General features: G+C 41.0%; 1 protein-coding gene across 3 annotated transcripts in view; it reads left to right on the forward strand.

The window, feature by feature from the left end:
- The window catches only part of stim2b (stromal interaction molecule 2b), a 43,456-nt gene that overhangs the window by 12,260 nt on the left and 18,551 nt on the right, over positions 1–12,645 (forward strand). For all 3 annotated transcript variants that reach the window (XM_037112408.1, XM_037112406.1, XM_037112407.1), the window contains exon 2: positions 10,582–10,712. In XM_037112408.1, coding sequence (XP_036968303.1) covers positions 10,599–10,712 — 114 coding nt within the window. In that variant the 5' untranslated portion in view covers positions 10,582–10,598. The remainder of the gene's footprint in view (positions 1–10,581; positions 10,713–12,645) is intronic.

A 12,645-nucleotide genomic window follows, 5' to 3' on the forward strand; every position in this document is an offset into this window, starting at 1 on the left:
CTGTTCCAAACTGGGGCCAGGTTGTGTTACACATCAAAGGACCTGATAACAACAGAATGACTTTCATTTGCTTTCTTGTATCAGCAAGTGGGTCAAAGGTCAAATGAGAGTTCAGGCCTTCTGATTTGTTTTCTGCTCTGTTTCAGGAACTTGTTATGTTGTAAGATGCAGGCAGTCAAAAAGCATATTGAAATGAAGCATGTTGACTTTTTATTGCGGGGATGTTAATCCTCTGTATTGCATCACTTTGTTCAGATTAAATTAGCCTCTTTATTTGGATACCACTCCACAAATATCCTTTGCTATTGTCTGAAGTGTGCCGCTTATTCTTAGCTCCCAAACTGGCGTCCATATTTAGGAGCACCCAGCTTAAAAAAACATCAGAATCCTGTCAAGCAGGAAGGTAGAAGACATACACAGGAAGCTGGCAAACTGCCAAACCTGCTGTCTGCTGTCAGCCACAGATCGTCAGACTGAGACATTCCCATGCTAACGCAGTGACGGAAATGTACAAAACCATTAAATCTATCTTCTAAGTGCCACTGTTTAAAATGAAGCTAAGCACACTGAGCACACAAAGTGTCAAAGTCATGCAGAGGTCTGAGCTGTGGAGTGTGATAGTCCAGCAACGAACCCAACAAGATGATAATTAATCTTAAACTTAGCAAGAGTAAGGTGTAGTATTTTGTGTCTCAGACTGCTCGTCACCTGCTTGTTTTGAGGGCGCAGGTGTTTTTAGTTGTCACGCCACGAATGAGATCCAGCTTCTTTAACAACAGTGTACATGCAATATGAGCCTTTGTGTTTCAAAGATAGAATTACAGAAGCTGTGTTGCTAATCAATGTTGCATAACTCGGCTAATCTGAAATCAGTCAGATCAAAGTTGACTTCAGTCAAATTGGATAAATGAAAGTAAGGACTAAGGACACTCAAGCATTTAATGTGTAAGAACTCTTTTTCTTACATTAGTTTACCCATTTTTAGGCCATAAAATGAAAGTCCTCAATGGAAATGTTCAAAGAGGGAACTTCAAATAACAATTGAAAATAAAACTGAAATTATTCACGATAGAATTTACCAAATACATAGCCCTCTGCTTGGAGGATTCAATTTATTACAGCTGTTTTTGCTTTTGTACACATCTGGTTTCCGTATTTTGCAGCCATGTTTCCTTCTTTTATTTGTTTATCCACTTTGTGACAAGGTCAGGGAACATGGGGTACCATTACCCTAAAAGAGATGCCTCTCAGAAGTCCAGTGGGAGAGTCTTAACCCTCAGTTTTCCTTTCCTGAGGCCATGGTGGACACAAGGAACACTTAATCCTTGTTGGGGTTGTCCAGGCTGCATTTTCCACGCGCAAGAAGAAATAATTTTTCCTGGTAATCACTTTGTCTACGTAATGGCTAATGCATGTTCTGTCCTCGTGATGCTTTTCATTGTTCATTGTTAACTTGAACAAATCTAGCATGAGATCCCTTCCTCAGACTCCCCATCTCACTGTCTATAGACATAAAATCCATTAACCTTATAACCAGAGGACCATGTCGGAGACAGAGTGAGCTAATTAAACAAGTGCTTGGCCTCTTCTTCTTTTTTCATCCTCTCCTCCTGCTCTCCTTCCTCTGGCCAGTTGCATATATAACACATCTCGTGTTCGTGGCTGTTATTGAAACATTCCTGGGAAGCCCGGGCGCAAGGAGCGTCTCCTTTTCTGGAAGTTTTCAGATCAGAAATGGTGGGTCTTCACTCGTTTTGCTCTAGTTGCCCTCCCCTCCCTTCCCGTTTTAAGCTGTGGCCTAAGCAGAGGATTACTGGTGCCCTTTGAGGTAGTGTAGATGGGTAAAGGATACCCTGTTTAAGGTGGAAATGACTGGGATGTAAAAGGCTCTGTTTGGTAATTAAACCTTTTTTTTTTGAGTCTACCGTTACAGCAGTGCAAACTTAAAGGTGCCTTGTGGAGTTTGCTTGTAAAAAGTGTTCCGTTGGTGGACAACAACTCCTAATACGACAACTTTGTGTGCAAATCTATAAAAACTTATGTGATTTGACATCAGGGCTGGTGCGACACGCCAACGTAATCAATGTAATCGATAATCAATACTTTGAGCACGTCACAGGTGCCGATGCATTGGATGTAAGTAGTATTACTGCCATTCTCAAGCACTTGAAACAGAATCATCCTGGTGCGGCTGGGTTAACATTGGATCTGGCGGTGCAGAGAGATGATGCAGGTTGGTTAGTTACTAGTTCTTACTACTACTAGTTACTTTTTGTCCCCACCCAAATGTAATGTATCGTAGGGTTGTGCAGATTACCAGTTAAGACTGGGTTATTTCTTTCAGCTCTGCAGTGCATACTTGCAAAACTAGTAATTGTTTGTTGATGACTCGAGATAAATTAATAAAATATTGACAAGTTTTCAAAGTTGTAAAATGTTATTTCAGGAATTGGTTGTTATATTAATTAAACAAATCAAACAAATGTTTACATACATTGATGTGCTTTCTCTGGCTGGATGACAAACTTTTGTAGGCGTGATGAACATTTAAAACGATGTATGTGTAAATAATCTCAAACGCTTGTCAAAAGTACAAAATTAGCTTTTCAGATGTAATAGTTTCCAACGAAATTAACACTTAAGGAAAACATTTTAAAAATTATACATAAAGGCACACTATGTAATTCCTACTGCTACGGTTCTCACAAGTTGCATGGGAGTTGCAGTCTTCATTGTTAAACAGCCACAATTGCTGATGAAATCTATCTGCAGAGGTTTATTTACATTCTGTTCAGGGTTAAAATCCTTGATTGCCTCTGGACTCAAAACTGTTCGACACAATTCAACTCAAAATATACCACAAAAGAACATTTTTTTCCTTTCGACATCTTAATGCAGAAATGTTATGTAGTATATCCTTGAGGAGAGTACTGAAGTAAATGTACTTTGCATTTCAAAGAAATAGGCACCCACCTGAAACACTTGCAGCTCTTACTCCACAGGGTACCCTTTATGTAATCAGAACCTTTATTCACACACTGTAAATCCACTCTTGGTTCCCTCTTGCCTAAGATGATTCAGCACCACCTGTATTGTTTGCATAACCTTTTGCTTCTTATTCACAATTTTGCAACAAAGTTAAAACAGTTGGTGGATCAAGTTTAGTTGAAACATGTCTGATGCATGTAGCTTCGCGCGCACGTGTGCGTGTGTGTGTGTGTGTGCGTGTGCGTGTGTGTGTGTGTGTGTGTGTGTTGTTTTGCAAGACTTTGTGATGACTGGAAATGGGACTCTGTCTCCATGTAGGTGGATCTTTACGAATCTGAATCACGTTTGCAAGGCAAATGTTTTTCATAGGTGTTGACTCACACCTCACTGGGCGTAATATACTGTGTGTGTTTTGTTCTTTTGTGTTTGTTTATTGATTTTGCAGTAACACATTTCTCCGCCATGTCCCAGGGCACCCAGGGGAATTGGAAAGCTCACCTGTCAGCATCACATTAATTCAAACCTGCCAAATAAATCACGCTTTCTTTTTGTAATCACACATTGGATTTTTTTTGATAGAGACGTCAGATTCTGTCCCTTCTGCTGGCCAACTGCATTGAAGTCATCTTGGGCTTCTTGTGAAGAAGTTTCACTTGTCACTCAGTTAAATAAGTGAAAGAGTTCAGTTTTTAAATTTGCACTTAAGACGCAAGGGAGTAACACACAAACACCTTCTCTGTCCCGGTCTCTGTACTAGCTTGGTGGCATTTGTAGGCAGCTAATGACATTTGTGTCTTATTAATGGCTGCTGATGAGCTGAAATGGTAGACTCTCCAGAAGCTTTATTTACTTGCCTTTAATACTGACCCGTCAGCCTGACTTATGACACTGCCATATGGGCCCTGGGTACAAGCCTACATCTTGTCCTTCCCCCTCCATCCAACTTTAACACAATTTTGGGCATCTAAGTGGTGTTTTAAACACAGTGCGATTAGGAGTTATTTTACAAGACAGACATATTTTAAGTCATTGTAAGTTGGCATCAGACATGAGTAGCCCTTGAGAATGTAACTCACATCTCCTAAGGGAATTGGAAAACACAGAAAACTCCCTCTCCATCCACCAAGTCCATACATCATAAATGTATGAAAGCTGATAAAATTTTGGCTCAGCGCCTGTGGAGCCAATGAACTGCTGACACGGTGAGGTAACACTCTGGTTAGAAAGGTTCACCGTGGCGTGCTCTTCGCTGAGTGACATCCAAGCAGTTACATCGGGACAGAGAGGTCATGCAGTGAATAATGAGACTGGAAGTTAAAGGATCAGGCTGAGTATCTCAGATTTACTCATAATCTGAGTCCAACCGACCTTTTTACTGAACTAATATTGACATGTATAAATGCAGATAGTGATGGAAAGATTTATTTTAGGTGCAGATTGTACACAGTCTTAGTTTTATGAGAGGTGAGAAGGATTTTTAGTAGCCCGTAGCTTGTTAGTAGGGCTGCAACTAACTATTATTTTCATCACTGATTAATCGTTTAGCCTGAAATCACCTCACTGATCACAATTTCCTGACCCCAAAGTGACAATTATGATTTACTTCTTTTGGCCGACCAGCAGTCCAAACCCCCAAGACTATTCCATTTTTATTTTTTTTTTAACTATAAATGACAAAGAAAAGAAGCATTTGAGATGCTGAAACCTGCAAATGCTTGACATTGCTGCTTGAAGGATGAATACAATTATAAATCAATTATCAAACATTTGACAGCTGATTTTCTAAATGTTGTGACACTATTAATTATCAACCAATCCTGTGAGCTAACGCTAGCTGATGTTTCTTGACAACGCTTGAGGAAGGTGCAGCAAATCTCATCTAAATATTCAGTTTATTATATTATTTAATATTCTGTCCTTTTGATTGATTTCTAATAATCAGTATGGGTATTGGCCCTTAAAAAGCCTAATGGTCAACCCCTGCACTCAATGGTTTACTATTTACTGAGCAGCTAATTAACATTTTTGAAGACATACAATTTTGTTGTCTATGAATGAGACATTAGTCTTCCACCGCAGAGACTCTCAGAAGCTTTTGTCTGAGAGTATCTGAGATGTGTTCACCTGTAGGAGGCTTAAATATAAAGATCTGAAAGCCCTCTGTGCGCTCATCTGTTTTAGCTATGCGACGTATTCGCTAACTTGTTCTCTAATCTGCTCCCATATTACTCCATCCTGGTCTGGCTCATTGAGTCTGCCACCACTTGCAGTGCCATTCAGCACCGTCTTAGACACTCGAGAGTGTGTATGAATAGGTGCTGTATGATGTCCTTGATACATCTTGTGTGTCTGAACTCAAGAAAAACAGACAGAGTGTGAGGGGAAAGTAGCTGAGGACAAGGAGAAATCTCTCGGGTAAGAAGAGGCTACACCATCCCCCCCATCCCCCAGAGTCACATATCAAGCTCATCATATCCTCCTATCTTAATTCCACGTCGCTTCTGCCCACACCCACCTGCTCCCTTCCCACCATGCGGATACCCTTACACCGAATCTGCCTCCTCATCCCGGATTTGAAATGAGATGGGGGGATCTGTGTCCTCCTCCTCCCAGGAGGAGAGCTCACTCTGTGGGATACAGGGGGCTGATTTGGTGCATCCACTGCTAGAGATCTGTGCCCAGATATCTGCCACTCATATGGGTCAAGCATCTACAACAAGAGGTGGGCTCCAGTCAAAATACCATCAGAATCTAATTACAATTATGATCCAGAATCTAGATTGCAATATATTTTTTTTTTTATTTTCCCTGTTGACTATAGCCAGACTTGAACTGGCAAAATAGTTATTTTTAGGCACAAGCTCCTCATCCAGCATGTTGCTAGTTATAGCCAGTTGAGTGTATTTGCATTGCAAGTCATTGAGTTCCTGATAATGTTTCACTATAAAGATCTTGCTTTTTAATTTGACTTTATTTGCTTTTCGTCTTTTCATTTAAGATTGTTTTGCATCAGTTCCAAATTTTTCATCTTTAATGTTAAAAAATAAACATTTTTCTGATACATGTCCAAAATCTGTGTTTCCTGCGAAAAAAACAAATTTCCTTCAACTTCCACTGATAGTTATGTCATTATTTATACACAAGTGTTATATATTAAATTGCACTCTGTAATTTTCAACCAGTCCATCAGATAATAAAAAATGAGACCTGAACGTTCAGAGACTTATTTGTTACATCATAAATCTTGATTTTATTGTTAAGAAACTTCTCAGTACTTTCCAGTTTCCCTACGCTGCTTGTGGGACCCAAGCCCATTCACTCCAAGGGAAGATCTTTCAGTGAACAAAATAATAGGTTAAATAATATCTGAAGACTCCTTGTTACTGTTGTTTTTAGCAAAATGTTCAAGCAGTATTAGAAATTGCATTCGGCAAATTACTGTGTTCACAGGAGAAGGACAGTTTATGTGGAAGCGACTCAAATTAAATATAGGACAGCACAACGTGTTTCCTAACAAAGAATCATTTGGTGGAAGTTAAAGTGGACTAGTTGGTAAAGGCAAAGAACTGCACAGTGCTGTCAAAGCACTGATCTGAGTTAAATAAGAGCACACATGAGAATGTGAATGCATTAGAAACTAAATTTACTCTCGTGCTGTCACTTCTGTCAAGTTATCACATCAAACCCGCGCAAGGAACCGTTTATGTGACACTTTGCTCTGTTCAAATGTTTTGAGAACAACGTCTCCGCAAACACCCAGAATGCAGCAGGGTTAGGAAGCTAGGGTCTGTTCTATCTACTGAGTCGTATAAACGTGATGTCCGCGTGTCTCTAGGGATCAGGTTGAAGGAAGTACCCCCCACAAAAAAAAATCACCGTAGACACATCAAACACACACGCCTTCCTGTCGGCTTCTCCTGTCACCTGCTTAACAGCTTCCTGAGAAAATAAAGACAGAACCATGTTAATGACATGCATATAATGTACAAAAAAAGTCTATTTTGAAGCTTTGGGATTCACTTTAAAGGCAGCAGCTGACAGCTAAACAATTTTGTTATCAGGTTCTTTTGAAGCAAACCCGCCGGCCTCTGTGACAGCTCGTACGCAATTGTGAGTTATGGGTGAAATACTGTACGACTGCTTCTCGGCTTGTGTTTGCCTGTGGTGTGTGTGCGTGTGTGTGTGCTTAACATCTGTGTTTGAGCGAGGGAGACCTCTGCCATTATTGGGCTTTTACATCCTGACAACTGGGAGCCTGCTGGGATAAAAATAACCCAGCGCTCTTCTAATTTTGTCATCTTTTTGGGACTGCTTCTCCCGACTGTTGTGATTTTTTGTGTGCGTCCCCCTTGGATTGTTAGAGGTCACCAAATGCCACTTCCTGTCACATGGCTCCTCATTGTAGTGCCCACAGCTGTCCCCAAACATACTCAAAATTTTTTTTAAAAAAATAGGGCACCAGGTAAGGAAAGGCTTGTGCTGTACTGCGGGAGGCCCAGCCTAAATACTGTCACTTAATGACAGCATTTCTTTAGTTTGTTTTATCTTAGAATTATCTCTTTTCTCTCTGAGCTTCTGAAGAGAAGTTTCATGCGTACGTGAAGAACAGAATCAGGCCACCAGCATAGTGAGGAACGAGATCAAAAAAGTAGAGAGTCTTTCGTAAAAGTGTGCCATTATCAGTTCTGATATCTCTGCGAAACAAAGTAAAACAGGGATTCACAAAAGGATGTGCAGCCATCTGTGTGTGTGTGCATATGTAAAACACAAGTAAAGTACTTGAGTTTTGGGCCTGTTTAAATAACCAAACAGCCAAATAGATATGGGTGCTATGCAAACAGCAGGCTATGTAAACTGCCCTGGCAGGCTAAGCAAATGCATTATGTAACTCGTTCTCAGGCAGATGCTTTTTCGACTGGAGGCAGATCAACTCTACGAAAAGAGCCTCATTGTGTTGATAATCTCTCCTGTCATTGATTGATGCCCATTTTTGAACAAGAGAGCCAAACAATTTAAGTGTTTACAGGGAATGTGTGGTTGTTTTCTGTTCCTCCCTTTCAGTGTAGTGTTTAAACGAATTACGGTACATGTGCTCGCACACCAGGCGGATTCCTGATTGTACCAGGAAGTCGCATGTGATCTTTGTTTTTAATTGTGGCGGCTTAGTCAAAACACAAGTCAAACATTCAGTGCTACCACATCATCATTTAACAGGTGGAGACTTTAAAGGCACTCGGGTTTCACTTGCTCCAACCAGCCTACAAACAAACCATCACTGTGTCATCCAACCTCTGGTACTCGGCCTGTTCATTCTGCATGGGCATCCTCCCCGGTGTCCTATCATCCAAACTTAGCGCGGGCACATGTCCAGTCCAGTGTCTCCTTTTGCTTCTTCCGTTGATTGCCAAGTGGCAACTCTATAACTAACGTGTCAAATCTTGTTTCAGTAAATGGATCCAACATCAAAAAGCCACTGAAAATGCCACATGGTTGCCTAAATGCTATATGCATATGGATGTATTTTTTTTCTTCTTTTTTTACAAGCATCCAAAATAGTTTTGTTATTTGCAACTTCTATATCTTAGGAAATTACTATATTGGTTTTCTTGCAGAGAGTTAGATGGGAAGATGATACCCAACTGGCTTCTGGTTAGCTTAGCTTAGTTCATTTGGACTGGCAATGGGGTAAAATAGCTAGCCTTTTGTTTTTGTTTGGGTGGGAAAAAAACCCCAAAAGTGCACATAAAAAAAAAAAACTTTATTCATACTAACTGACATACTTGACACACTGACATGCTAAGAATTGACATTTTGAGCAACGTAACATGATTACAGTCTCGTGGTTGCATTTTTGGACGTTTTTGGTGGCTTTCCCGTTCAACAGATAGCTTTCAGTTCCTGCTAGTGTGTCAGACGAGCTGTCTGCTTGTGGTTTGGGTGTTGTGTCTCCCTTGGCAGCTCTGTGGCTTTGTGTCTGGTTTGAAACTGTTGCCAAACAGGCGGCATCATCATTTGTTGGGTTTGGACAGGGCCTTGGCACTACTTGGATTGACATTATGTCATGTCATGTAACGCAAATTGTATAGGTTTGACAGATTGTCATTTTCTACCCAGTTTGTGGAGTAATTGCGACTTAAATCTTGTTTAAAAAATGAACTTGCATGTATGTGTGTTTCTGTGGTTATGGCTCCACTGAGACAGTTTGGCACCTGGCCAGCTTAAACTGTCTGTCGCTTGGAAGGCTGGAAGTAATGGGTTCATTTCCCCAGTGGGACCGCAGGGTCGCTGAATACAAACAAGTGGGGGATGTCTCGGGACGCTGCATGAATGACAACGGCACACGAGAGATCCTGGCAGGAATACACAGTGCTCCAAAAATCATTACATAACTTGTCATCACACAAGGAAGAGTAGTGCTATTTTAATATGCACCTGCATGCCGGGTGTGGTTACTGTACTGGAGGTGCGTGGAACAACGTTGGAATGAAATGGACTTAAAGGTGCAATGTGTAGTTTTGGGAAAGAAATTTCAATCATAAACTGACAGAGTTTGAATTTCTTTTACAAAACTACATAGTTCCCTATTAAAGGGTGAACACAGGAGCATTCAAGTGCTCCGCTTTTCCTCCAAGGACAACAAATGTTGTGTAAGGAACACCGGCTTCTTTATACCCACAGATTAGTGACTGTGTCATCCAAAGCTTGTGTCACCTCTTTGCAATTGTGCAAATCCACAAGTTTCTATGTGCTGCTGCTGTTTTGACAGGTTCGTCAGTAAATCACTCTAAAAGCTGCAGCTTAAAGTGAGTCAGACATTTAAGACACCTGGCATGTAAAACCATTTTATGCTGAACGGATGCCAATGGTGCTGATCCTAAGCATTATTATCATTATTCAACAGTGATTCATCATTCATCATCAATCGTTGTTAACTGCCGCTCAAGATAATGTCCTCAAATGTCTTTTTTTCTTTCTCTTACCAACAGCATGGAATTCAAAGAGAATTATTTCAATACCTGTTTTACCAGATGGTTTCTTTCATTGATCCAACCCACATTTTGGAAGAGGGCTTGGCGGGTTATTGAAAGATCCTTCTATCCTTACCCTTTTCAAAGGTTAACTTCAACCAATCAGATCAACAGATAAAGAGCATTAAAAGCTGAGCTCAGTGGAACAGCAAACTGTTAAAGAAGCCGGTTGTGGGAAATGCCAAACATTTCTTTCCATAGAGAAAAGCTTTCAGTGCTGTCGTTTTTCTTCTTCTTTAGTTTAGTTTAAAATCCAGCGTGTTTGTCCTTTTCTGTGTGAAATAATGACCTAAGTGATTAATTGATGATCACAACTGTTTTTACACCAACATGTCTGCTTTACTTAGAACAATACAAATGGAGCAACTGTGCCAACACAACATCATTTTACTAGGACACTTTGTGACTGCTTTTTGAACGAGCACCTGTGTTATTCAGTAAAGCTCATTTTAAGATGGCTGGTATACAGCCTGAACTAAAAGTGACATGAAAACAAGGAACTGTTCTAAACTTCCTCCAGATGCTTTATCTCTAACCTGATTTTTTTTTTGTGTGTCTCCTGTAGACCCCTGTCTTATCGTGATGCCACCATGCATAGGTGAGGCCGACCGCTTCAGTCTGGAGGCGCTGCGGCACATCCACAAACAACTGGACGACGACAATGACGGGGGAATAGAGGTCAACGAAAGTGTGGAGGTAATGTACATTTACAGTTCTGGGTGTAAAGGTGACACAAGTCAAAGTATATTGCTTTAAGACTCATGATGAGGCAAATGGTCACGTGTTGCAAACTCAAAACCTGTGATCTTTGTTAGTGGTTTCCAACTAGGAGACAGGACCTCATGACGGGCCCCTGAAGTAAATCTGAGGTTGTTTTTATCTAAATTTAGCGTTTTTCTTGTGAAATACTGAATGCCTTCAGGAGGCAGGCAAATTGTATCTGGTTGAAATGCTCATAGGTGATAGAAGAATGGACATTCCCTCATTTCGAGGGGTCACAAGCAAGAGGGTTGAGAACCACTGGGGCAAGAACCAAACCTTTAGGCCTACTTGCTTTGCAAGACCTGCACAGAGACAGTAATTTGGCTCATGACTTTTTAAGAAGGGGTGTAAACAGGAGCTAAACCCTTACGATTGATGAGTTTAAAAACTTATGAATTTGATTGGTTCTGTTGTGGATATTAGACGTCCATCTATGTCACCATCTCAGGAAAAATTGACTGCTTTGTAGATTATTAGGTTAACTAAACCAAACTGCTCATAAGTGACTTGTGTGTTGACACAAGAATACATCCCTGTTACATTTAGTTTACAAAGCTAACGGTGAGTTAACAGCTTGTGGCTATGGGTTAGGCTCTTAGGCTATCCCAGTAGTCAAATAATTTGTAATTGTTAGCTTTTTAGGTCAGAGGAGGGAGACACTGATGTCACACTTCTTTAGTGGTGCTTTTACAGACATAAAAGTTTTATCCTTTAATTGAGACCTTTCAGTCAAACTCAAGACATTTAACTTGTGTGTGTGTGTGTGTGTGTGTGTGGTCAGGTGGCACAGGAGCGAGTGACCAGAGGGGCAGAGCTGTCACCTGAGAGCACTCTGACCTGCCATGCCCTCTGTGTCTCTTGGTAATCAACGACCTCTTTTACGATTAGAAAGAAACCACTCGGGGCCGTGGTCACATTCTGTGTGTGTGTGTTGGCAGGAGTCATTTTTAACTGGCTGAGAAGTGCTGGTGTGAGAAACCGTTATACCCCGGCGGCCCTGCGGTGGCCCCTCAGTAAGGAGCTGGATGCTCCATGTCTCAGACCCCTGTGAGCTGCAGTTAGAACTGGCCCGCGGCCACGTGTGTCTATGCATGTACCACTGATGCTGTACTGTATCGGAGCATGTTACGTGTTGCCCCCCTGCCCCTTTTCTCCCCTTTGTCTTTATAAGGGCCTCTAGTCGTGTCTGTTTCTCTCCAGCAGAAAGGCAAAGTTGTTTTTGGCCTCAGCTCATTACTGAGGATTTCCAAGCTTCTTCTCTGGGCTCCGGTGGCGGGCAGAGCAGGGTTTCATTAACATGATGGATGCTCCTATCACCAAATTAGTGGCTGTCTATCAGTTAGTTTTATGAAGGAGGGAGTTTGTCACATGACCAGGAGTGATCTTAAACAGGTGGATTTTATGTGAAAGTGAAAAAATGTGTCTGTTGGTTTATGCATGAAAAAAAAAAAAACCTAAAAACTGTGCAGCCATTCTGAATTCAGCTACTTTATACTTCACCTCCACAAGATTTATTTGATTCATTTGATAACTTTGCAGATTTAGATTAGCTCACTGTTTATAGGCTATTAGCCTGTGTTTTATCTGGCAAAAAAAATCACAGTTACAGATGATTGGGAAATTCCTACTATTCAACACTAATCTCTTGAAAGGAGGTTTGGTATCAGTGTGAAGACAGATGTTCCGGGTTGTCATTGTTAACATTGACAAGTAAATGGAGCTCCATTTATGTCAGGGTTGTGGGTGTGATCACCGGCTCCTCCTGTCCACATTCCAAAAATGATCCTTGAGCAAGCCACTGAACCCCAGATAGGGTAAAAAAAATAAATAAAAAGAAGAGTCTCTCTGGACCTGATCTACTGTTCAT

This window comes from Acanthopagrus latus, chromosome 10 (genome assembly GCF_904848185.1).
Source record: "Acanthopagrus latus isolate v.2019 chromosome 10, fAcaLat1.1, whole genome shotgun sequence".
Taxonomy (NCBI): domain Eukaryota; kingdom Metazoa; phylum Chordata; class Actinopteri; order Spariformes; family Sparidae; genus Acanthopagrus; species Acanthopagrus latus.